Source organism: Oncorhynchus masou, chromosome 30, assembly GCF_036934945.1.
Source record: "Oncorhynchus masou masou isolate Uvic2021 chromosome 30, UVic_Omas_1.1, whole genome shotgun sequence".
NCBI lineage: Eukaryota > Metazoa > Chordata > Actinopteri > Salmoniformes > Salmonidae > Oncorhynchus > Oncorhynchus masou.
The window spans coordinates 1550256-1576899 of record NC_088241.1 but is presented as its reverse complement, the minus strand read 5'-3'; the positions used below and the strand labels follow the sequence as shown (position 1 = coordinate 1576899).

Below are 26644 nucleotides of genomic sequence, written 5' to 3'. Positions count from 1 at the left end.
CTTGATCCAATTTGGGTTCTGTGTGCAGCCTGAGCTCTGGATCAGAACACTGAGACCTACATGCTACTGCTGCTGTGGATACACTGATGGAGCACTGTCTCTCTCTCGCTCTGTCTGTCTGTCTTTGTCTGGTTCAGTTTCCGTGTTTTTGTGGTTATGTGCCTTTGTCTGTGGAACAACTATATTTGTGTCCCTCAAACCTGAATGCAATACTTAACTGAAATAAAATCTTAATTGTCCTAACAATTTTCCTAATATGTGATCGGCATGGTATGAAATTGAGTTTTATTCTTTTGCTATCTGACAGGTATTTACCTGCGTAGTCCGCGCTCCTCTGACTTTTTCAGTTGTAGCGCGCAGCGCGGGGGCGTGAGCTGGCTACAGAGAAAGAAGAGGCAGCGAGACATCCCACTCCCTATTTTTTCTGTTTCATGGAAGTCAATGAACGAAGAAGAATACCAGACCCAGCTGCTTTCGTATTGGTGTCTATGAGAGAGCCACCCCCTTAAGTAGACAAACGGATCATGTTTTGTTCGATGGTTAACTATCTTTAGTTATCCAACATCTTTGCTGCCTGTGCACTGAGGTCACGCGCATACATTCCTGGGAGAGGGCGGGAGTGGAGGGAACTGCCTGATGAAACCTTATCGACTGGTAGTGAAGAGCAGCGTCGACTATTGTTAAAATAAACCGTGATCTTCCGTCTGCGAGGGCGAGAGTGAGACAAGAGGACGAAAAACCGTTTTCTCTGTTTGTTTAGAGAAAATAATACTATATAAGCAAAGTTGAACAACTCTTTCATATTTAAGCTATATAGTTATTTATCTATCTTATCTGTGTGAAGATGAACGGGGTAACGCGAAGTCTGTGTACATTTGAGGACCTCAGAGCTGATGAGAGAACAGCGGTAAGACAATAACTATTTAAGTGAACATGTTTTACTTTCCTTCTCACTGCGTTCCTAATGGCGAGACAGTCTGGCAGTCAGGCAGATCGAGGGGCGCCAATGACGTGTGTCAAGGGTTATGCTATCACTATGTGGCTGCTTTATTTCCCCCACTTTTTAAAATATATATTTTTTCATTTATTCATGCCAACCTGTTGGATATGCAAATATATTTTGCATTATAATCTGAGATCAATTACAATATTTAATTTAACCGATGGCACAATACCTTACTTTAGTGGTATCATTTTGTGTCCCAAAGTAAGAATAAACAAGAAGAGATGAATTAACTTCTGAGTATTGGTCTTAGATCCTCCTGACTGAAGTCTTATCAGGCTTACTGGCTTCCTCTGGTGTTAATGGGCTTTTTCTAGTAATTATAGTATTAACACACACACACACACACACACACACCATATTAGCCCAAATAACACCTGTGATCTGGCCAGAGGGACCAGACTGCTGTCACAAGTGAGCATCTTCATGTAGGGCTTACAGGCTAGTCTTCTGGCAGACACTACTATCTACACTACAGTAAGACAGCTTCCTCAGTGTCCTCTCTCTATGGGGTGGCAGGGTAGCCTAGTGTTTAGAGTGTTGGACTAGTAACCGGAAGGTTGCAAGTTCAAACCCCCGAGCTGACAAGGTACAAATCTGTTGTTCTGCCCCTAAACAGGCAGTTAACCCACTGTTCCTAGGCTGTCATTGAAAATAAGAATTTGTTCTTAACTGACTTGCCTAGTTAAATAAAGGTAAAATAAATGCCAGGGGTGTGTCGAACTCATTCTGTCCTAGGGGGCGCATTCAGTCTTCCTCCTTCTTCTGTGATTATTAGTGAGCTAATGTACCTACATTTTTTAGTAAATGTAGGTACATTATTTACTTTTAGTCATTTTTAAGTATATTGTGTTTGCGCCCCCCCCCCCCCAAATTAAAAAATATCTATATTGTCCTCAAACCAGAAGCGGGCAGGATTGGTCCCCATTGCGGACGGGATCCAGGCCATATGTTTGACACACCTGCTCTATGCCCGTGAGGCATTGTCATGTATCATAATTGTAGTGATTTAGGGTGGAACACATCTGTGAGGGGCATTGAACCAGTGATCCAGGGCAGGCTACATCCAGACGGAGAACCAGGCTTATACAATTTAGAGTTCCCTTATAAGGTCCTTTGAGCTCTGCTCCACCTAGATGTTTACATCACCAGTCATTATCCCTGGTATAGAAGCTCTTAATCTCCTGTCTGGCTGGAGAAGGTTAATCATTGACCCAGTTAGAACACAGACCATCATCAGAGACATTTGTCTATCTGGGTCCTGACCATTGGCCCACAACATGTCTCTTGCAGAGCCATACAACAGCTATCAGCACTAGCATGATGTTGGCCCTTAACTTTTCACCCCCTTTGCTCAAGGTTTGGACTTAAGTATGGTACACTGATCCTAGATATGTGCCTATAGCTAACCTCTACCAGGAGCAACAGCCTATCAGAATTTAAGAATTTAACTTACCTATCAGCATTGTATAGGGCTATAAAACTGGATTATAAGGTCAAGGTACACAGTCAAATGATGAAGCACACGGCTAGATACATAACCTATGCTTTGTTCGTGCTGGTCGGGTTAATCTTGTTTTATATTTGAACATAAACAACTAGGGGTGTGGGAACGATGCAGCTCTCAAATTAGAATCACCCCTTAATACAACGTTGTCCTTATCAGATACAATGGAACAACAAACATTCTACACCCATATTCTTATTGTATCTAATCTGACATGGTTATTAAGACCAGGGAGATACAGCAGCATGGAATAAATATAGGAGGAATATGGTTATTAAGACCAGGGAGATACAGCAACATGGATTAAATATAGGAGGAATATGGTTATTAAGACCAGGGAGATACAGCAACATGGAATAAATATAGGAGGAATATGGTTATTAAGACCATGGTGATACAGCAACATGGATTAAATATAGGAGGAATATGGTTATTAAGACCAGGGAGATACAGCAACATGGAATAAATATAGGAGGAATATGGTTATTAAGACCAGGGAGATACAGCAACATGGATTAAATATAGGAGGAATATGGTTATTAAGACCAGGGAGATACAGCAACATGGATTAAATATAGGGGGAATATGGTTATTAAGACCAGGGAGATACAGCAGCATGGATTAAATATAGGAGGAATATGGTTATTAAGACCAGGGAGATACAGCAGCATGGAATAAATATAGGAGGAATATGGTTATTAAGACCAGGGAGATACAGCAACATGGAATAAATATAGGAGGAATATGGTCATTAAGACCAGGGAGATACAGCAGCATGGAATAAATATAGGAGGAATATGGTTATTAAGACCAGGGAGATACAGCAACATGGAATAAATATAGGAGGATGTGCTTATTCTGTGCTATAGCCTTTTGAAAGACCTTTTAAAGTCCATTTAGGCTAAAAGTTATGAGAAGAGGAGGACTGCGAAATATAAGGAAAATAAATGTTCCCAAAGTTGCAACAGTGAAGGGTGTGTTTGTGTGTGTATGCAGGTATGTGTGCCCTCCAGCTGTAGTTGAACTATACCTGGATAGAAGGAACACTCTGTTTGTGTTAGAGTGAGTATTGATGTTACGCAGAACATTGACAGAACAGCCAGTACATTTTTCATGACTATCTATTAATTCCCACTCTCATTCATTCTTAAATATAACATCCATCCAGTCACCAGAGAGTTTTGATAAGTCTCTTATTTTCCGTCACTAGGCTTTTGTCAGCATTCCTACTTTTTAAATAATGCCTCATGATCCACCCTGATTCCTCATGTTTACTGAGCTCACCCACCCCTCCGCCATCCCTCCCCATTACCTCGCTATGGAGAATGTGACATCACTGTCTGGAACTGTGCAAGACATGACCTTCTGACTCATCTATGAGGAGGAACCAGAAACAGTCTTCCCACCACCAGGAACTAATAGAAGAAGCATAATTTCATACAATAAACAAGACAACCTCATTCCATTTCCACACTAGGAACCAGTAACTCACACTAAACAAGGCAACCTCATTCCATTTCCACACTAGGAACCAGTAACTCACACTAAACAAGACAACCCCATTCCATTTCCACACTAGGAACCAGTAACTCAGACACTAAACAAGACAACCCCATTCCATTTCCACACTAGGAACCAGCAACTCACACTAAACAAGACAACCTCTTTCCATTTCCACACACTAGGAACCAGTTACTCACACTAAACAAGACAACCCCATTCCATTTCCACACTAGGAACCAGTAACTCACACTAAACAAGACAACCCCATTCCATTTCCACACTAGGAACCAGTAACTCAGACACTAAACAAGACAACCCCATTCCATTTCCACACTAGGAACCAGCAACTCACACTAAACAAGACAACCTCTTTCCATTTCCACACACTAGGAACCAGTTACTCACACTAAACAAGACAACCCCATTCCATTTCCACACTAGGAACCAGTAACTCACACTAAACAAGACAACCCCATTCCATTTCCACACTAGGAACCAGTAACTCAGACACTAAACAAGACAACCCCATTCCATTTCCACACTAGGAACCAGTAACTCACACTAAACAAGACAACCTCATTCCATTTCCACACTAGGAACCAGTAACTCACACAAAACAAGACAACCTCATTCTATTTCCACACTAGGAACCAGTAACTCACACTAAACAAGACAACCCCATTCCATTTCCACACTAGGAACCAGTAACTCAGACACTAAACAAGACAACCCCATTCCATTTCCACACTAGGAACCAGTAACTCACACTAAACAAGACAACCCCATTCCATTTCCACACTAGGAACCAGTAACTCACACTAAACAAGACAACCCCATTCTATTTCCACACTAGGAACCAGTAACTCACACTAAACAAGACAACCCCATTCCATTTCCACACTAGGAACCAGTAACTCACACTAAACAAGACAACCCCATTCCATTTCCACACTAGGAACCAGTAACTCACACTAAACAAGACAACCCCATTCCATTTCCACACTAGGAACCAGTAACTCACACTAAACAAGACACCCCCATTCTATTTCCACACTAGGAACCAGTAACTCACACAAAACAAGACAACCTCATTCTATTTCCACACTAGGAACCAGTAACTCACACTAAACAAGACAACCCCATTCCATTTCCACACTAGGAACCAGTAACTCAGACACTAAACAAGACAACCCCATTCCATTTCCACACTAGGAACCAGTAACTCACACTAAACAAGACAACCCCATTCCATTTCCACACTAGGAACCAGTAACTCACACTAAACAAGACAACCCCATTCTATTTCCACACTAGGAACCAGTAACTCACACTAAACAAGACAACCCCATTCCATTTCCACACTAGGAACCAGTAACTCACACTAAACAAGACAACCCCATTCCATTTCCACACTAGGAACCAGTAACTCACACTAAACAAGACAACCCCATTCCATTTCCACACTAGGAACCAGTAACTCACACTAAACAAGACAACCCCATTCCATTTCCACACTATATGAACCAGTAACTCATGCAGGTTTTGTTGCTAAGTATGTATTTTGCTAGGGTCGAAAGTACTACTCCCTCAGTAAAGGTGAATAGGTACATGCAGAGAACTCATTCCACAGGAGACCATAACTCTGTCGTCATTTGTACAGATTTATCATCTAGTACCCCCAGAGGAAAGAACAGACATTGCTCATAACACTCTTTTTATCTACCCGTGTGCACATCTTATCTACCCGTGTGTAGGTCTAATTTACCCGTGTGTAGGTCTAATTTACACGTGTGCAGGTCTAATTTACCCGTGTGCAGGTCTAATTTACCCGTGTGCAGGTCTAATTTACCCGTGTGCAGGTCTAATTTACCCGTGTGCAGGTCTAATTTACCCGTGTGCAGGTCTAATTTACCCGTGTGCAGGTCTAATTTACCCGTGTGTAGGTCTAATTTACCCGTGTGCAGGTCTAATTTACCCGTGTGCAGGTCTAATTTACCCGTGTGTAGGTCTAATTTACCCGTGTGCAGGTCTAATTTACACGTGTGCAGGTCTAATTTACCCGTGTGCAGGTCTAATTTACCCGTGTGCAGGTCTAATTTACCCGTGTGCAGGTCTAATTTACCCGTGTGCAGGTCTAATTTACCCGTGTGCAGGTCTAATTTACCCGTGTGCAGGTCTTATTTACCCGTGTGCAGGTCTAATTTACCCGTGTGCAGGTCTAATTTACCCGTGTGCAGGTCTAATTTACCCGTGTGCAGGTCTTATTTACCCGTGTGCAGGTCTAATTTACCCGTGTGCAGGTCTAATTGGAACGTAGGTGCTAGATGATGTGGTACTGACTGGAACGTAGGTGCTGACTGGAACGTAGGTACTAGGTGATGTGGTACTGACTGGAACATAGGTACTAGGTGATGTGGTACTGACTGGAACGTAGGTGCTGACTGGAACGTAGGTACTAGGTGATGTGGTACTGACTGGAACATAGGTACTAGGTGATGTGGTACTGACTGGAACGTAGGTGCTGACTGGAACGTAGGTACTAGGTGATGTGGTACTGACTGGAACATAGGTGCTGACTGGAATGTAGGTGCTGGGTGATGTGGTACTGACTGGAACGTAGGTGCGAGGTGATGTGGTACTGACTGGAACGTAGGTGCTGACTGGAACGTAGGTACTAGGTGATGTGGTACTGACTGGAACATAGGTGCTGACTGGAATGTAGGTGCTGGGTGATGTGGTACTGACTGGAACGTAGGTGCGAGGTGATGTGGTACTGACTGGAACGTAGGTGCTAGGTGATGTGGTACTGACTGGAATGTAGATGCTAGGTGATGTGGTACTGACTGGAACGTAGATGCTAGGTGATGTGGTACCCACTGGAACGTAGATGTTAGGTAATATGGTACTGACTGGAACGTAGGTGCTGACTGGAACGTAGGTACTAGGTGATGTGGTACTGACGGAACCTAGGTGCTAGGTGATGTGGTACTGACTGGAACGTAGATGCTAGGTGATGTGGTACTGACTGGAACATAGATGCTAGGTGATGTGGTACCCACTGGAACGTAGATGCTAGGTGATGTGGTACTGACTGGAACATAGATGCTAGGTGATGTGGTACTGACTGGAACATAGGTGCTGACTGGAACGTAGGTGCTGGGTGATGTGGTACTGACTGGAACGTAGGTACTAGGTGATGTGGTACTGACTGGAACGTAGGTGCTAGGTGATGTGGTACTGACTGGAACATAGATGCTAGGTGATGTGGTACTGACTGGAACGTAGATGCTAGGTGATGTGGTACTGACTGGAACATAGATGCTAGGTGATGTGGTACTGACTGGAACGTAGGTGCTAGGTGATGTGGTGCTGACTGGAACGTAGATGCTAGGTGATGTGGTTCTGACTGGAACATAGATGCTAGGTGATGTGGTACTCACTGGAACGTAGATGTTTGGTGATGTGGTACTGACTGGAACATAGATGCTAGGTGATGTGGTACCCACTGGAACGTAGGTGCTAGGTGATGTGGTACTGACTGGAACGTAGGTGCTAGGTGATGTGGTACTGACTGGAACGTAGGTGCTAGGTGATGTGGTACTGACTGGAACGTAGGTGCTAGGTGATGTGGTACCCACTGAAACGTAGATGTTAGGTGATGTGGTACTGACTGGAACATAGATGCTAGGTGATGTGGTACCCACTGGAACGTAGGTGCTAGGTGATGTGGTACTGACTGGAACGTAGGTGCTAGGTGATGCGGTACTGACTGGAACGTAGATGCTAGGTGATGTGGTACCCACTGGAACGTAGATGTTAGGTGATGTGGTACTGACTGGAACATAGATGCTAGGTGATGTGGTACCCACTGGAACGTAGGTGCTAGGTGATGTGGTACTGACTGGAACGTAGGTGCTAGGTGATGTGGTACTGACTGGAACATAGATGCTAGGTGATGTGGTACCCACTGGAACGTAGGTGCTAGGTGATGTGGTACTGACTGGAACGTAGGTGATGTGGTGCTGACTGGAACGTAGATGTTAGGTGATGTGGTACTGACTGGAACATAGGTACATGTGGTACTGATACCTGCTCCACTACCTCTGTTTACAGCTGTCTTAGGTTCCGTTTGTGACAGAGGAGGGACAGTACTGAACGCTGAGCTCTGGGCGGTAGGCTGGGTCTCTGGGCGGTAGGCTGGGTCTCTGGGCGGTAGGCTGGGTCTCTGGGCGGTAGACTGGGTCTCTGAGCGGTAGGCTGGGTCTCTGGGGGGTAGACTGGGTCTCTGGGCGGTAGACTGGTTCTCTGAGCGGTAGGCTGGGTCTCTGAGCGGTAGACTGGGTCTCTGGGCGGTAGGCTGGGTCTCTGGGCGGTAGGCTGGGTCTCTGGGCAGTAGGCTGGGTCTCTGGGCAGTAGGCTGGGTCTCAAATCAAATCAAATTGTATTTGTCACATACACATGGTTAGCAGATGTTAATGCGAGTGTAGCGAAATGCTTGTGCTTCTAGTTCCGACAATGCAGTAATAACCAACGACTAATCTAGCTAACAATTCCAAAACTACTACCTTATACACACAAGTGTAAAGGGATAAAGAATATGTACATAAAGATATATGAATGAGTGATGGTACAGAGGGGCATAGGCAAGATGCAGTAGATGGTATCGAGTACAGTATATACATATGAGATGAGTATGTAAACAAAGTGGCATAGTTTAAAGTGGCTAGTGATACATGTATTACATAAAGATGCAGTAGATGATATAGAGTACAGTATATACGTATACATATGAGATAAATAATGTAGGGTATGTAAACATTATATTAAGTAGCATTGTTTAAAGTGGCTAGTGATATATTTTACATAATTTCCCATCAATTCCCATTATTAAAGTGGCTGGAGTTGAGTGTGTTGGCAGCAGCCACTCAATGTTAGTGGTGGCTGTTTAACAGTCTGATGGCCTTGAGATAGAAGCTGTTTTTCAGTCTCTCGGTCCCAGCTTTGATGCACCTATACTGACCTCGCCTTCTGGATGATAGCGGGGTGAACAGGCAGTGGCTCGGGTGGTTGTTGTCCTTGATGATCTTTATGGCCTTCCTGTAACATCGGGTGGTGTAGGTGTCCTGGAGGGCAGGTAGTTTGCCCCCGGTGATGCGTTGTGCAGACCTCACTACCCTCTGGAGAGCCTTACGGTTGTGGGCGGAGCAGTTGCCGTACCAGGCGGTGATACAGCCCGCCAGGATGCTCTCGATTGTGCATCTGTAAAAGTTTGTGAGTGAGTGCTTTTGGTGACAAGCCGAATTTCTTCAGCCTCCTGAGGTTGAAGAGGCGCAGCTGCGCCTTTTTCACGATGCTGTCTGTGTGGGTGGACCAATTCAGTTTGTCTGTGATGTGTACGCCGAGAAACTTAACTTACTAACCTCTCCACTACTGTTCCATCGATGTGGATAGGGGGTGTTCCCTCTGCTGTTTCCTGAAGTCCACAATCATCTCCTTAGTTTTGTTGACGTTGAGTGTGAGGTTATTTTCCTGACACCACACTCCGAGGGCCCTCACCTCCTCCCTGTAGGCCGTCTCGTCGTTGTTGGTCATCATGCCTACCACTGTTGTGTCGTCCGCAAACTTGATGATTGAGTTGGAGGCGTGCATGGCCACGCAGTCGTGGGTGAACAGGGAGTACAGGAGAGGGCTCAGAACGCACCCTTGTGGGGCCCCAGTGTTGAGGATCAGCGGGGTGGAGATGTTGTTACCTACCCTCACCACCTGGGGGCGGCCCGTCAGGAAGTCCAGTACCCAGTTGCACAGGGCAGGGTCAAGACCCAGGGTCTCGAGCTTGATGACGAGCTTGGAGGGTACTATGGTGTTAATGCTGGGCTGTAGTCGATGAACAGCATTCTCACATAGGTATTCCTCTTGTCCGGATGGGTTAGGGCAGTGTGCAGTGTGGTTGAGATTGCGTCGTCTGTGGACCTATTTGGGCGGTAAGCAAATTGGAGTGAGTCTAGGGTGTCAGATAGGGTGGAGGTGATATGGTCCTTGACTAGTCTCTCAAAGCACTTCATGATGACGGAAGTGAGTGCTACGGGGTGGTAGTCGTTTAGCTCAGTTACCTTAGCTTTCTTGGGAACAGGGAGGTAGACTGGGTCTCTGGGCGGTAGACTGGGTCTCTGGGCGGTAGGCTGGGTCTCTGGGCGGTAGATTGGGTCTCTGGGCGGTAGGCTGGGTCTCTGGGCGGTAGGCTGGGTCTCTGGGCGGTAGGCTGGGTCTCTGGGCGGTAGGCTGGGTCTCTGGGCGGTAGGCTGGGTCTCTGGGCGGTAGATTGGGTCTCTGGGAAGTAGACTGGGTCTCTGGACGGTAGGCTGGGTCTCTGGGCGGTAGGCTGGGTCTCTGGGCGGTAGGCTGGGTCTCTGGGCGGTAGGCTGGGTCTCTGGGCGGTAGATTGGGTCTCTGGGCGGTAGGCTGGGTCTCTGGGCGGTAGGCTGGGTCTCTGGGCGGTAGGCTGGGTCTCTGGGCGGTAGATTGGGTCTGTGTTGCCGTAGGCTGTTTTCACTGTGAATGGCTGCCATTACCCGATCCTGATTGTTTGTGATAGTGTAGTAGGTCAAGGTGTGTCTGTCTGGTGGTGGATTAGGTGAACCTTTGTCTTCTCTATTTTATTTTATTTATTTCACCTTTATTTAACCAGGTAGGCTAGTTGAGAACAAGTTCTCATTTACAACTGCGACCTGGCCAAGATAAAGTAAAGCAGTGTGACACAAACAACAACACAGAGTTACACATGGAATAAACAAACATACAGTCAATAACACAATAGAGAAAAAAAGTCTATATACAGTGTATGCAAATGAGGTAAGATAAGGGAGATAAGGCAATAAATAGGCCGTAGTGGTGAAGTAATTACAATTTAGCAATTAAACACTGGAGTGATAGATGTGCAGAAGATGAATGTGCAAGTACAGATACTGGGGTGCAAAGGAGCAAAACAATAAATAACAATATGGGGATGAGGTAGTTGGATGGGCTATTTACAGATGGGCTATGTACAGGTGCAGTGATCTGTGAGCTGCTCTGACAGCTGGTGCTTAAAGTTAGTTAGAGAGATATGGGTCTCCAGCTTCAGTGATTTTTGCAATTCTTTCCAGTCATTGGCAGCAGAGAACTGGAAGGAAAGGCAGCCAAAGGGGGAATTAGCTTTGGGGATGACCAGTGAAATATACCTTCTGGAGCGTGTGCTACAGGCGGGTGCTGCTATGGTGACCAGTGAGCTGAGATAAGGTGGGGCTTTACCTAGCAAAGACTTATATATGACCTGGAGCCAGTGGGTTTGGCGATGATGGTTTCTATATGAGAGGCCAGGGGACCTGTCTCTAGGGACACATTACTGTTCATCTAACAGAACATTATCTCTCTCTTTTTATTTCTCTCTACTTTTTCTCTCTCTCCCTGTCTCTCTTTCTGTCTCTCTCTCAATTCAATTTCAATCTTGCTCTCGCTCTCTTTCTCTCTCAATTCAATTTCAATCTCTACTCTCTATCTCGCTGTCTCGCTGCTGGTCTTTGTCTCCCTCATCATTTTTTCTGTCTTTCTTTATATTGTATTTAGGTCCACCCTCTCCCTTTTTGACACTATCTTCCCTCTTCCCACTCCCTTGTACTCTCCTCCCCTGCTCCCGCTCTCCATCCCCTCCACCCCCTCTCCTTTTCCTGCATGTGTATTTGTTGAGTGTGTGTCCTGTCCTAACAGGTAATCAGTGGTACCCGTGTCTGTCTGTCATACACCACTTCTCTCTAACACAATCATCATCGTTACGCAACACACATACCTGTTATTACCTCATTTCTACTGAGACACACGGGCCTGGTAGGTAGTGTGTACTGTATGTGCCAGATATGCCTGCTGGCGCTGCCCATGGCTACCTCACTGACTGAAAGAAGCACTACGACATGCCATTTGGTTAAGGGTTGAATTATTTTATGTAAGTATACTGAAAACCACCTACCCATTCTTAACACATACTTCCTGAGTAATTACCAGGTGAATGCTACTTGTAGTGAAATGAAGTGCTACTTATATCTGTCCGGAGGAGTTTTTGGCCAAAGTGTCATTAAGTCATTGTGATGGCTGTCAGTGTGAGTCAGTAGTGAGGAATGAGACATTTAGTGGGTGGTTTCTGGGTAATGGTTTTAAAATGGGCGCTGATGAAAGGAGGCTTTGTGATGCACTACTCTGGTGCGTCAACACAAAGCTGGCAGTGTAGAGAGCTACAGAGAACGTCAACATACCTCACATACTGTAACTCTCCTAACTGGCCTGACTGGATGGGTCAAAACAACACAGTCAAAATTCAACGGAACAGTAGCGAACCACACAGTGTGTTTCCATGGGTTCAAACACTTTACAACTCCACAGTATTTGCTGTGTCTGTCTTGTCTCAGAGTTAACTTGAGTTTAGACTTCAGGACACAGAAATGTACACAGAGGAGAGTAAAGAGAACATGATGTGTTGTTGGTTTCCAGGTAGTCTGGTTTATCATCTCTATAACCCTGCTCCTTCAGTCTCATGCAGACACACAACCACACACACATCCCTCTCAGCTGGTAATATGGGGGTTCCCTGTCCAGCGAGACACACAACCAGACACACACACACAACCCTCTCAGCTGGTAATATGGGGGTTCCCTGTCCAGCGAGACACACTACCAGACCTCACTGCCCTCATAGTGACGTGTGTGTGTGTGTGTGTGTGTGTGTGTGTGTGTGTGTGTGTGTGTGTGTGTGTGTGTGTGTGTGTGTATTTTCACCCTGACCCACCCGCCCACTCTTCCTGAGTTGCATTGTTTTGGAGCCAGATTTAGTTTATAGTTACTGGGCGACTTGGTTACCATGGAAATGTTCCATCCCACTTCAGTACAGTTTTTCTGCCCACTGTCTCCCAGAATTCTAATGGAGATTCCTATTGGTGCTGGCATCGATCTCTAGTTCTGGGTTTTCCAAGATGGAACGGCATTCAAGTGGAACATTCTGTCTCTGAGCAACTTTATGCTTCTGTTCTCTCTCTTTCTTTCTCTCTCTCTCTAACCACTGGCTCCCTACACACTAGTTGACTGGGTACTGGCCTCCAGTCAGTCTCTCTCTCCCTCCCACCTTCCCTCTTCCTCTCTGCCCTACACAGTATTACTCAGTTTCTCCTCCCTCTTTTTCCCCTCCTCCAATTCCAGTAGTTCCCTCCTCCCCCCCATCCCTCTCTCTCTCCATCCCATAACGGGCTCTTTGTAACTGCTTCTCATTTCGTCTTTTCTTCGTCTCGTTCGTCAGGATGGGTGCAGGAGACTGAGGCTGACTCTCCACCAGCAGAACCAGGTCGGGAGGATCACAGAACAACCCAGGAGCAAGGTAAGAACCTAGAACTATGAACTAGAACCCTAACCTCTAAACCAGACCTAGACCCTCAACACACACCTAGAATTCTGTCTGCATTAGCCGACTCCTACAATTACAACAGAGGGGACAGGAAGGAAGTCATGGAACTGTCCCTGGATGGATGGAATTGTATCCCTATGTGTAATATGTGGATAAAAGTCCATGGCAGAACAGAATTCTGAACCTTCACTGTTACTGTAAATGAATATACATACATAGTGTTAAGCCCTTCTGAACTGGCTGAGGGTTTTAGTGTGTTTTAGTGGACCAGGGGATGGCTGGGGTCACTGTCCCTAACATACTTTGATAGTGTGTTGAATCAGAAAAGAGTAGCACACACACAGGGTGCTAGTTCACAAACAGGTCATAAAATGTCATGGCTGCCATCCGGTTTCCATCAGAGTCTTATGCAACTGTTCTTAAGACCGCAGTGTTGGAGAGGAGAGACAGACCACTGCCAAGCTTACTAAACTTATACAGTGTATCTCTCTTGCTTTCTCTTGTGCTTTCTATTTCTCCCTCGCACTCTCTAACCTTTCTTTCTTTTCTTTTCTTTCTTTCTTTCTTCGACCAGTCCCACAGAAGTTTAGAGTTTATGGAATGGTGGTGATCACCATAGCAATCAGGGCTAAATGTAACGTCTACTGATTATGGGAGCTTTATACACACACACAGGAACACTGTTGACACATACACACACAAACACAGGAATCCTGTATACACAGATAAATAGTTTCCAGAGTTTGTTCTTGAAGCGGTGGACCTAAATGACAGATGTGTGTTATAATGCTGTATACATTCTACAACTCCCCTTCTGTTTTAGAGGACCACCATTAGTTTCTAACCTGTTACATCTTCTGACGGTCAGTTTGTGTCAGACATTCTCAGTGCTATTCTGAGTATCATACCTACTACTGTATATGGGACTGAATGGAACATCTTGATGTCATATCCTGTTGGTCCGTCACTGAGTGTTCTTCCTAATCTAGTGTTGCAGCACGTAACTCCTCTCACACATTCATGTCACCACACTCAGAATCACTTCATGTTCACACATGCTGGAGGCTTGGAAATATTTTCACACTATTCCAAGTATCATAAACTCCCCTCCCTCCCTGATTTTTTAGCCAATCGGACGAGCGTTTGCTCTGGTGCAGCCAACCAGTGATAGGCCTGCTCTGAAGCCTGAACCAATCAAACCCTCTGAGGAGAAGACTGAAAAGGTTGAGGTCATCAAGGTGGGTGGGGCTTAATGTTTGAGGGTGTGTGTGTTACCAGGGTGTGTAATGTGTAATGTGTGTGTAATATGTCTGTGTTCCATGTGTTGCAGGTGTATCTGGAGGATCGTAGACAGGAGCAGCAGAGACACCAGCAGAGCCTCAAGATGTTGTCAGATGAAGTCTCCCAGATACAGGAGGTAAGACACATTCTCTCTCTCTCACTTTCTCTCTCTGTGTGTGAATCTGTCAGTAACACGTGTGTGTGTGTGTGTGTGTGTGTGTGTGTGTGTGTGTGTGTGTGTGTGTGTGTGTGTGTGTGTGTGTGTGTGTGTGTGTGTGTGTGTGTGTGTGTGTGTGTGTGTGTGTGTGTGTGTGTGTGTGTGTGTGTGTTGCTCAGGTGAGATATTGTCTGAAGACCCTGAGGGAACAGATGGCAACCAAGAACAAAGGACAACACAAGGTATGTGCACACATTTATAATGTTTACGTGAACACGTGTTGTTATGGAACACATTTATAATGTTTATGTGAACACGTGTTGTTTTATAACAAATTTATAATGTTTATGTGAACACGTGTTGTTATGGAACACATTTATAATGTTTATGTGAACACGTGTTGTTATGGAACACATTTATAATGTTTATGTGAACACGTGTTGTTATGGAACACATTTATAATGTTTATGTGAACACGTGTTGTTATGGAACACATTTATAATGTTTATGTGAACACGTGTTGTTATGGAACACATTTATAATGTTTATGTGAACACGTGTTGTTATGGAACACATTTATAATGTTTATGTGAACACGTGTTGTTATGGAACACATTTATAATGTTTATGTGAACACGTGTTGTTATGGAACCAGTTGTTTAGTGTCATCATTCATTTTGATACCTACTGATGACATATGCAATATGTCCTGTGTGTGTCACTGCTACCTAAATGTGTATCTCATCTCGTTCTCTCCATCCCTCACTATTCCCTCTCTTTCTTCATCCTTCTCCCCCCTTAGTTTCTTGCTAGTGGCTACAGAGTCAGCACTCTCTCCAATCAGAACATCTCTTCTTCCTCAAAGGGAGGAGCTAAAGATGATGGGCAGGTGAGGGGCTTTCCACATGCCCTATACGGACAGGTTCATGTGGGGTGTGTGTGTGAGCTTAAATGTGTGTGAGAGCTTATGTGTGCGTCTAACACCTACATATCAAGTCTTAGACTGACCCAGTTCCGGGATCATTGGCATGGTTCACTGTGTGTGTGTGTGTGGGTCCATTTTAGTATGAGTGTATTCACAAATACGGCGAGGGGGAGGGAGAGAAGAAGAAAGAGAGGTGAGGGAGAGGAACACCCCCCAGGAGAGAGATCTGGAAGGCCTGGTACAGTCCGTCCCTCCTCTCCTCCTGTGTTGTTGAGTGTGTTTGTGTTCTTCTCCCTCCATTGTTCTACATTCCCCAGATGACTGCCTGTTTAATAGCTTTGGTTTAGTCTCGAGGCCAAACAGGTAATGGGCGTTCCCAAGGCTATTCATGTCAGGATTCAGGAGCCTTTTCAGAAGAGTGAATAGGGCTGACTTTAACAGTTTGTGTGTGTGCAGCGTGTGAATGACGCATGAGTAGCAGTTGGCGTTACAGAAATATGAGTGGAAAACTTTCTCCTTTGTTTGGCTTCCATCAGAATCTCTCCCTTTGTAACCACTGCTTTGCCACACAGACACATACAGTCACACCTCACTCTTTCTCACTCTCTCCCTCCCCTGTCATTGAAATGTAAAAATAGATTGTTCTGTAATTATTTGCATATTAGCATTTTGCGTTTCCTCTCTCACTCGCTCTCGCTCTTTCGCTCTCTCTCTCTCTATTGTTATTAATCTGATTCACCTGTGTAAACAAAGGGCCGAGCCGCTCCCACTACAGTAAAATCAACACTGAGAAACCAATACAATACAAATCAGTACTACACTATACAATAGAGTACTATATAATACAGTACTACACAATACTGTACTAAAGTGATAATCCCAGAGTAGACTGTGTTTGGAGGATATATTGGCAGGGTGTTGTTAGGCCCGAGACGAACACTATACAATACACTAGTGTACAATGCTTTACAATACAGTAGTACACAACAGTATACAACACAGTACTTCCCTGAACCGGGGGAGTCAGGAGTTTACAGTGCTTTGATCAGGCAGGTGGCTGAATGAGTTTATGAACAGGATATTAGTGGATTCTTGGAGCTTCACTCAAATCTATGGAAACAAACTGTTTATAGGTTTACTCCCAGTTGAACAGTTCCTTTATTCCCTCTTTCTTTCTCTCTGTCTTCAGGGAGGGGAGGATGAGGTGGAGAGGGACAAGATGAGGGAGGTCAGTAAGCGTCTGTATGCTCAGCTACAGGAGGCCGAGAAGAAACACCAGGAGGAGAGAGAGAGACTGCAGGTAAAACGGACGGACGGACGTGTTGTAAATCATGATACTATGTCCATGAAACTAAACTCTCTGTCCTTTTCCTGTGCAGACTGAGGGTGTGGATCTGCGCCAGCGTCTGGGGGAGCAGGAGGAGAAGCTGAAGGGGGTGGAGGAGAGTAGTGAGAGGAAGGACCAGAGGATTGAGGAGCTCCAGAGGCTGCTGGGAGGCATGGCGCAGGAGAGCCAAGCCCTACGAGACACGCTGAGGAACAGAGAGGAGGAACTCAGAGAATTACGCAAGATCAGAGAGGAGGGCAGGAACGAGGAGCAGAGGTGAGGAGGACAATAAACAGAACACACACACACACACACACTGCCCTGTTGGAGCTAGAAACACAAGCATTTCACTGCACCTGCGATAACATCTGCAAATCTGTGTAAGTGATTTGAGTTGACACAGAGCACACACACAGATCACACAGATCACACACAAACACCAAGACACACAGACACAGACACACACACATACATATAGACGAGGAGTGTTCTCAGCCACTCACGCTGTGTGTTCTTCTCAGGTCAGAGCAGTTGGAGAAGGAGCTGGCCATCCTGAAGGAGAAGATCCATCATCTAGATGACATGCTGAAGAGCCAGCAGAGGAAAGTCAGACACATGATCGAACAGGTGAGACGCACACACACACACACACACACACACACAACTATAACATGTTATAACTAGCTATAACAGAACTTTAACATGCTTTAACAGGACTATAACAGGACTATAACAGGACTATAACATGCTATAACAGAACTATAACATGCTATAACAGAACTTTAACATGCTATAACAGGACTATACCATGCTTTAACAGGACTGTTATGGCTGCTGCGAATTTTCGAAACTTTTTGTTAAAAATCGCGCAACATTTCAACATCCTGCTACTCATGCCAGGAATATAGTATATGCATATGATTAGTATGTGTGCATAGAAAACACTATGAAGTTTCTAGAACTGGTTGAATGGTGTCTGTGACTATAACAGAACGAGTTCCGTGGTCAAAATTGCAAGAAAACCTGATCACAAAATCGACAAAGAAAAAATCCATCCGCCAGTCTCGGTATTGTCTGTGGCTTCCCATAATTGATGGGACTGGGCTTGCAGTTCCTACAGCTTCCACACGATGTCGCCAGTGTTGTGATTTCCAGTGGACTTTATCCTTGGTCAGATTAGTGAATGGCACATCCTGTCTTCGGGTCCGCAGCTGGAAACAATGGAGGTGACAAAATGGACTTCATTTTCCAAACTTGTAGCTATTGAATACAGATCGCTCCGTGATCAATTTGATCGTTTATTAACGTTTACTAATACCTAAAGTTGGATTACAGAAGTAGGTTGAAGTGTTTTGTCAAAGTTTATAGGCAACTTTATGAATTTTAAAAAATGACGTCGCGTTGGGAAACGTGACTTTTTTACAGGATTTCACGGTGTTCATAAATGGACATTTTGGGTATATGTGGACCGATTTAATCGGAAAAAAGACCCAATTGTGATGTTTATGGGACATATAGGAGTGCCAACAAAGAAACTCGTCAAAGGTAATGAATGTTTTATATTTTATTTCTGCGTTTTGGGTAGCGCCGGCTACGCTAATTTCTTTGTTTACGTCCCCTTCGTGTGTTTCTGGGGGCTGCATGCTATCAGATAATAGCTTCTCATGCTTTCGCCGAAAAGCATTTTACAAATCTGTCATGTTGGCTAGATTCACAACGAGCGTGGCTTTAATTGAGTACCTTGCATGTGAGTTTTAATGAAAGTTTGAGTTGTATCGAGTACAATTAGTTGGCGCTCTGGAATTTTCGCTGATTTGGTTCCTGTACAGGAACAGCAGCCGTAAAAGGATAACATGCTTTAACAGGACTATAACGGAACTATAACATACTATAACAGGACTATAACATGCTTTAACAGGGCTATAACATGCTTTAACAGGACTATAACATGCTTTAACAGGACAGTAACAGGACTATAGCATGCTTTAACAGGACAGTAACAGGACTATAGCATGCTTTAACAGGACTATAGCATGCTATAACAGGACTATAACATGCTATAACAGGACTATAACATGCTTTAACAGGACTATAAATGCCTTAACAGGACTATAACATGCTTTAACAGGACTATAACATGCTTTCAACTCTAGCGTCGAGCAATCCCGAATCCGGGAGCGTAATCATAGCCTCAAGCTCATTAGCATAACGCAACGTTAGCTATTTTTGTAAATTGCAAATGAAATGAAATAAATATATTGGCTCACATGCTTAGCCTTTTGTTAACAACACTGTCATCTCAGATTTTCAAAATATGCTTTTCAACCATAGCTACACAAGCATTTGTGTAAGAGTATTGATAGCTAGCATAGCATTAAGCCTAGCATTAATCAGGCAACATTTTCACAAAAACAAGAAAAGCATTCAAATAAAATAATTTACCTTTGAAGAACTTCGGATGTTTTCAATGAGGAGACACTCAGTTAGATAGCAAATGTTCAGTTTTTCCAAAAAGATTATTTGTGTAGGAGAAATTGCTCCGTTTTGTTCATCACGTTTGGCTAAGAAAAACCCCCGAAAATTCAGTCATTACAACGCCAAACTTTTTTCCAAATTAACTCCATAATATCGACAGAAACATGGCAAACGTTGTTTAGAATCAATCCTCAAGGTATTTTTCACATATCTTTTCGATGATAAATCATTCGTGGCAGTTGCCTTTCTCTTCTGAACCAAATGGAAACGTGCATGCAGCTGGAGATTACGCAATAATTTTGACGGAGGACACCAGGCGGACACCTGGTAAATGCAGTCTCTTATGGTCAATCTTCCAATGATATGCCTACAAATCCGTCACAATGCTGCAGACACCTTGGGGAAACGACTGAAAGTGTAGGCTCATTCCTTGCGCATTCACAGCCATATAAGGAGACATTGGAACACAGCGCATTCAAAATCTGGGGGATTTCCTGTATGAAATTTAATCTTGGTTTCGCCTGTAGCATTAGTTCTGGGGCACTCACAGACAATATCTTTGCAGTTTTGGAAACGTCAGAGTGTTTTCTTTCCAAAGCAGTCAATTATATACATAGTCGAGCATCTTTTCCTGACAAAATATCTTGTTTAAAATGGGAACGTTTTTTTAACAACACTGTCATCTCAGATTTTCAAAATATGCTTTTGAACCATAGCAAATCAAGCATTTGTGTAAGAGTATTGCAAGCTAGCTTAGCATTTTGCGTAGCATTTAGCATGCAACATTTTCACAAAAACCAGAAATCATTTACCTTTGAAGAGCTTCGGATGTTTTCGGATGAGGAGACTCAGTTACATAGCAAATGTTCAGTTTTTCCTGAAAGAATCTTTGTGTAGGAGAAATCGCTCCGTTTTGTACATCACATTTGGCTACCGAAACGAACCGAAAATTCAGTCACCAAAACGTCAAACTTTTTCCAAATTAACTCCATAATATCGACCGAAACATGGCAAACGTTGTTTAGAATCAATCCTCAAGGTGTTTTTTCACATATCTCTTCATTGATATGCCGTTCGTGGAAGCCTGCTTTCGTCTCAGAATCCCATGGAAAAATACCAGCAGCTGAAAATGACGCACCAATTTCGACACCGGAGGACACCGGGCGGACACCTGGAAAATGTAGTCTCTTATGGTCAATCTTCCAATGATATGCCTACAAATACGTCACAATGCTGCAGACACCTTGGGGAAACGATAGATAGGGCAGGCTCATTCCTGTCGCATTCACAGCCATATAAGGAGACAATGGAAAACAGAGCCTCAAAAATCCTGCTGATTTCCTGGTTGCAGTTTCATCTTGGTTTTGCCTGTAGCTCCTGTTCTGGGGCACTCACAGTCAATATCTTTGCAGTTCTGGAAACTTCAGAGTGTTTTCTTTCCAAAGCTATCAATTATATGCATAGTCGAGCATTTTTTGTGACAAAATATCTTGTTTAAAACGGGAACGTTTTTCATCCAAAAATGAAATAGCGCCCCCAGAGTTTCAAGAGGATAACAGGACTATAACAGGACTATAACAGGACTATAACAGGACTATAACAGGACTATAACAGGACTATAACATGCTTTAACAGGACTGTTACATGCTTTAACAGGACTATTACATGCTTTAACAGGACTATAACATGCTATAACAGGACTATAACATGCTTTAACAGGACTGTTACATGCTTTAACAGGACTATTACATGCTTTAACAGGACTATAACATGCTATAACAGGACTATAACATGCTGTGACAGGACTATAACATGCTATGACAGGACTATAACATGCTATGACAGGACTATAACATGCTATAACAGGACTATAACATGCTATAACAGGACTATAACAGGACTATAACAGGACTATAACATGCTATGACAGGACTATAACAGGACTATAACATGCTTTAACAGGACTATAACATGCTATAACAGGACTATAACAGGACTATAACATGCTATGACAGGACTATGACATGCTTTAACAGGACTATAACATGCTATAACAGGACTATAACATGCTATGACAGGACTATAACATGCTATGACAGGACTATAACATGCTATGACAGGACTATAACATGCTTTGACAGGACTATAACATGCTATGACAGGACTATAACATGCTATAACAGGACTATAACATGGATGTGTGTGTGTTTACAGCTGCAGAACTCTCGTATGGTGATCCAGGAGAGGGACCGTGTCATCAGAGATCTGGAGGAGAAGGTGGCTTTCCTGGAGGCAGAGGTCAGTACCAACTAACCATGCCTGGGATTTGTAGTCTTTTGTTCACCATCTACTGTTGCTCCAAACTGTAGTCTTTTATGCCTGCAACACAGAGTAGGGTTTGACTTCGTCTGACCCTACAGTTGAAGTTGGAAGTTTTTCACAATTCCTGACTTTTAATCCTAGTAAATATTCCCTGTCTTAGGTCAGTTAGGATCACCAGTTTATTTTCAGAATGTGAAATGTCAGAACAATAGTAGAGAGAATGATTTATTTCAGATTTTATTTCTTTCATCACATTCCCAGTGGGTCAGAAGTTTACATAACCTCAATTAGTATTTGCTAGCATTGCCTTTAAATTGTTCAACTTGGGTCAAACGTTTCGGGTAGCCTTCTACATGCTTCCCAAAATAAGTTGGGTGAATTTTGGCCCATTCCTCCTGACAGAGCTGGTGTAACTTAGTCAGGTTTGTTGGCCTCCTTGCTCACACATGCTTTTTCAGTTCTGTCCACAAATGTTCTAGGTCAGGGCTTTGTGATGGCCTCTCCAATACCTTGACTTTGTTGTCCTTAAGCCATTTTGCCACAACTTTGGAAGTATGCTTGGGGTCATTGTCCATTTGGAAGACACAATTGCAACCAAGCTTTAACTTCCTGACTGATGTCTTGAGATGTTGCTTCAATACATCCACATACTTTTCCTGCCTCATGATGCCATTTATCTTGTGAAGTGCACCAGTCCCTCCTGCAGAAAAGCACCCCCACAACATGATGCTGCCACCCCCGTGCTACACGGTTGGGATGGTGTTCTTCGGCTTGCAAGCGTCCCCCTTTTTCCTCCAAACATAACGATGGTCATTATGACCAAACAGTTCTATTTTTGTTTCATCAGAGCAGAGGACATTTCACCAAAAAGTATGATCTTTGTTCCCATGTGCAGTTGCAAACAGTAGTCTGGCTTTTTTATGGTGGCTTTGGAGCAGTGGCTTCTTCCTTGCTGAGCGGCCTATCAGGTTATGTCGATTTAGGACTCGTTTTACTGTGGCTATAGATACTTTTGTACCTGTTTCCTCCAGCATCTTCACAAGGTCCTTTGCTGTTGTTCTGGGATTGATTTTCACTTTTCGCACCAAAGTACGTTCATCTCTAGGAGACAGAACGCGTCTCCTTCCTGAGCGGTATGACGGCTGCGTGGTCCCATGGTGTTTATACTTGCATACTATTGTTTGTACAGATGAACGTGGTACCTTCAGGTGTTTGGAAATTGCTCCCAAGGATGAACCAGACTTGTGGAGGTCTACAATTTTTTTTATGAGGTCTTGGCTGATTTCTTTTGATTTTCCCATGATGTCAAGCAAAGATGCACTGAGTTTGACGGTAGGCCTTGAAATACATCCACAGGTACACCTCCAATTGACTCAAATTATGTCAATTAGCCTATTAGAAGCTTCTAAAGCCATGACATAATTTTCTGGAATTTTCCAAGCTGTTTAAAGGCACAGTCAACTTAGTGTATGTAAACTTCTGACCCACTGGAATTGTGATACAGTGAATTATAAGTTAAATAATCTGTCTGTAAACAATTGCTGGAAAAATTACTTGTGTCATGCACAAAGTAGATGTCCTAACCGACTTGCCAAACCTATAGTTTGTTAACAATACATTTGTGGAGTGGTTGAAAAATGAGTTTTAATAACTTCCGACTTCAACTGTATGTATGTGTGTGTTTAGAATCGGGAGATGCATGATCAGATGGACTACTTCCTGGGAGGTGAAAGGTCAAACTCGCACCTCTCATCAGACCGCCACGCCCAGATTGTCTATAGGTAATTTACATCCAGTAACTCAGGCAGACACACACCCATCATAGACCTGTCATCAACTCACCACACGCCGGACCTGTCATCAACTCACCACACGCCTGACCTGTCATCAATGATGACACATGCCTGACCTGTCATCAATGATGACACACGCCTGACCTGTCATCAATTCACCACACGCCTGACCTGTCATCAACTCACCACACGCCGGACCTGTCATCAACTCACCACACGCCTGACCTGTCATCAACTCACCACACGCCTGACCTGTCATCAACTCACCACACGCCTGACCTGTCATCAATGATGACACACGCCTGACCTGTCATCAATGATGACACACGCCTGACCTGTCATCAATTCACCACACGCCTGACCTGTCATCAACTCACCACACGCCTGACCTGTCATCAACTCACCACACGCCGGACCTGTCATCAACTCACCACACGCCTGACCTGTCATCAACTCACCACACGCCTGACCTGTCATCAACTCACCACACGCCTGACCTGTCATCAATGATGACACACGCCTGACCTGTCATCAATGATGACACACGCCTGACCTGTCATCAATTCACCACACGCCTGACCTGTCATCAACTCGCCACACGCCTGACCTGTCATCAACTCGCCACACGCCTGACCTGTCATCAACTCGCCACACGCCTGACCTGTCATCAACTCGCCACACGCCTGACCTGTCATCAACTCGCCACACGCCTGACCTGTCATCAACTCGCCACACGCCTGGCCTGTCATCAACTCGCCACACGCCTGACCTGTCATCAACTCGCCACACGCCTGACCTGTCATCAACTCACCACACACCTGACCTTTCACCAACTCACCACACACCTGCCCCCTCATTCCCCTGACTGACCAGAAACATCACCTGACCTCACACAGCCCTCCACACACACCTGATCTGTCACCAACTCACCACACACCTGACCTTTCACCAACTCACCACACACCTGCCCCCTCATTCCCCTGACTGACCAGAAACATCACCTGACCTCACACAGCCCTCCACACACACTTCTAACCCCTGCACATCCCCATAGTGTCCCTCAGCTGTTCACTAGTAATGTGTTCCCCAGAGTAAAACCTTGGCATCAATCTCATTTCTCTCTCTCTTTCTCCTTCTCTCCTCCACAGTAAGCCTTTGAAGCCCAGCAACTCGTCCAACAAGCCTCTTCCCTTCATCAAAATCATTGAGACCAAGTCCTGAACTGGGAAAGCGAGGGAGAAGGGCTGACCTAACGACACCAAACCTGCTAAGCTAAACAACAACGGACTGAAATAGACCACCACCACATTACTACCACACCAACATCACAGTGCATGTATGAAGTTTAAACTGAGGTGACCACATCAACTACCCAATATGCAATGTGTGTGTGTCAGAGGAGGCTGGTGGGAGAAACTATAGAAGGAGGGGCTCATTGTTTTTTTTAACCTTTTATTTAACTAGGCAAGTCAATTAAGAACAAATTCTTATTTTCAATGATGGCCTAGGAACAGTGGGTTAACTGCCTGTTCAGGGGCAGAATGTCAGATTTGTACCTTGTCAGCTCGGGGTTTGAACTTGCAACCTTCCGGTTACTAGTCCAACGCTCTAAACACTAGGCTACCGTTCCGCCCCATTGTAATGTCATGGAACAGTCAACTGTTCCCATATGTTTGCTGTGTTTCATACCGTTACATGTATTCCTCCTATAGCTCCTTCCACCAGCCTCCTCGTGTGTGTGTGTGTGTGTGTGTGTGTGTGTGTGTGTGTGTGTGTGTGTGTGTGTGTGTGTGTGTGTGTGTGTGTGTGTGTGTGGTTTTGGATTGTGTATGGACGTTGATGTAGATATACTTATAGAGTTGATTCTCAATAGAAGTCTATTTATTCATAGCAGACAGATTATTCTTTCTAGCCCAGTGTCATAATCTATTGTCATCTGTTGAAGTCCGTCTGAAGGACTTTACTACTGACAGAGAGGACCAGAGACGGTGTGATAGCAGTGCCCTGTGGTTAGTAAGGGTCTGATAACAGACCGAGTCTTTGGCCTCAGAGAGGAGGCAACCATGCCAGGCTGGGCCATAACAGAGAAATAAAATGGCCGATGAGTGAGAGGGGGATCGAAGAGAGAGATGGGAGGTAAGAAATCTGTGTTAAACTAATCAGAACACAACCAGTTTGTCTTTTTTTTTACCATGGCACCAAGGCAGGATAGAGTGAGTGTTGCTACACTATATAGGTATTGGAGAAGCAGAAAGACATTAAGGATAGAGGATATAGTTTTCAATCAAACTCTTCTGTAAACCATTAACCTACTTCCTGTGTCTGTGGCCTAGAGTCCACTGTTAGAATCCTCTTTATTTGACACCTGAAAGGGAGGAAGACAATCTTTGACTTTTTGTAAATATACTTATGGTCACGTAACGGCCACAGTGATGTGTCATGGTTTATACAAAGTTATGAAGGCCATGTTTGTTATTTTGTTCGTTGAGAAAGTGGGTCTAGTATGTGTGGATTAGAAGTCCCCTCACCAATACTGATGTCACTTTAAAGTCTAAAGGAAATGAAGATGATTCATTCTGACAAGTACTTACTAACCTTGCTAGAAGTTGACATTATCCACATTTCTGCATGATTTCAGTTACCTGACGTTTCATCCACCATCACCAGCTTTGTACATAACTATATTTATTTGTTTATGTGGTGTTCTTTGATGTCCCTGTAGTCTCACTCTGGGATTTGTTTGTTAGTTTTATCCTTCAGACATGAATGTTTGGCCTGACACTTAGTGTGTGACAATCATCTTTATGTATTTATGTGAAAATACAACTTTCATTTTAGGGAAAACATTTTCAGTAGACATTTTAGTGTGTTAACAACATATATAGTTTGTGTTTTAGTTATTTTAATAAATATATGAAAATACTTGGGTT

The 26644-nt window shown here is 44.1% G+C and overlaps 1 protein-coding gene across 1 annotated transcript; it reads left to right on the top strand.

Annotated features, from left to right (window-relative positions):
• The first annotated feature begins 620 nt into the window (after positions 1–620).
• Positions 621–26636, top strand: LOC135521765 (tuftelin-like). Its single transcript, XM_064947480.1, has 12 exons — positions 621–907; positions 13330–13407; positions 14562–14672; positions 14765–14851; positions 15052–15114; positions 15675–15761; positions 16987–17097; positions 17177–17400; positions 17646–17751; positions 21814–21897; positions 23608–23702; positions 24863–26636. Exons 1-12 carry the CDS (start codon positions 845–847, stop codon positions 24933–24935), a joined length of 1182 nt encoding a protein of 393 aa, XP_064803552.1. The 5' UTR covers positions 621–844; the 3' UTR covers positions 24936–26636.
• Positions 26637–26644: the final 8 nt, after the last annotated feature.

Excerpts from the sequence above, each read along its gene's own strand:
- LOC135521765 (XM_064947480.1), top strand. The coding sequence starts at position 845 with ATGAACGGGGTAACGCGAAGTCTGTGTACATTTGAGGACCTCAGAGCT. Across the intron at positions 13,408-14,561 it reads CAGAACAACCCAGGAGCAAG|CCAATCGGACGAGCGTTTGC; the intron begins GTAAGAACCTAG and ends CTGATTTTTTAG. Across the intron at positions 17,752-21,813 it reads TCAGACACATGATCGAACAG|CTGCAGAACTCTCGTATGGT; the intron begins GTGAGACGCACA and ends GTGTGTTTACAG.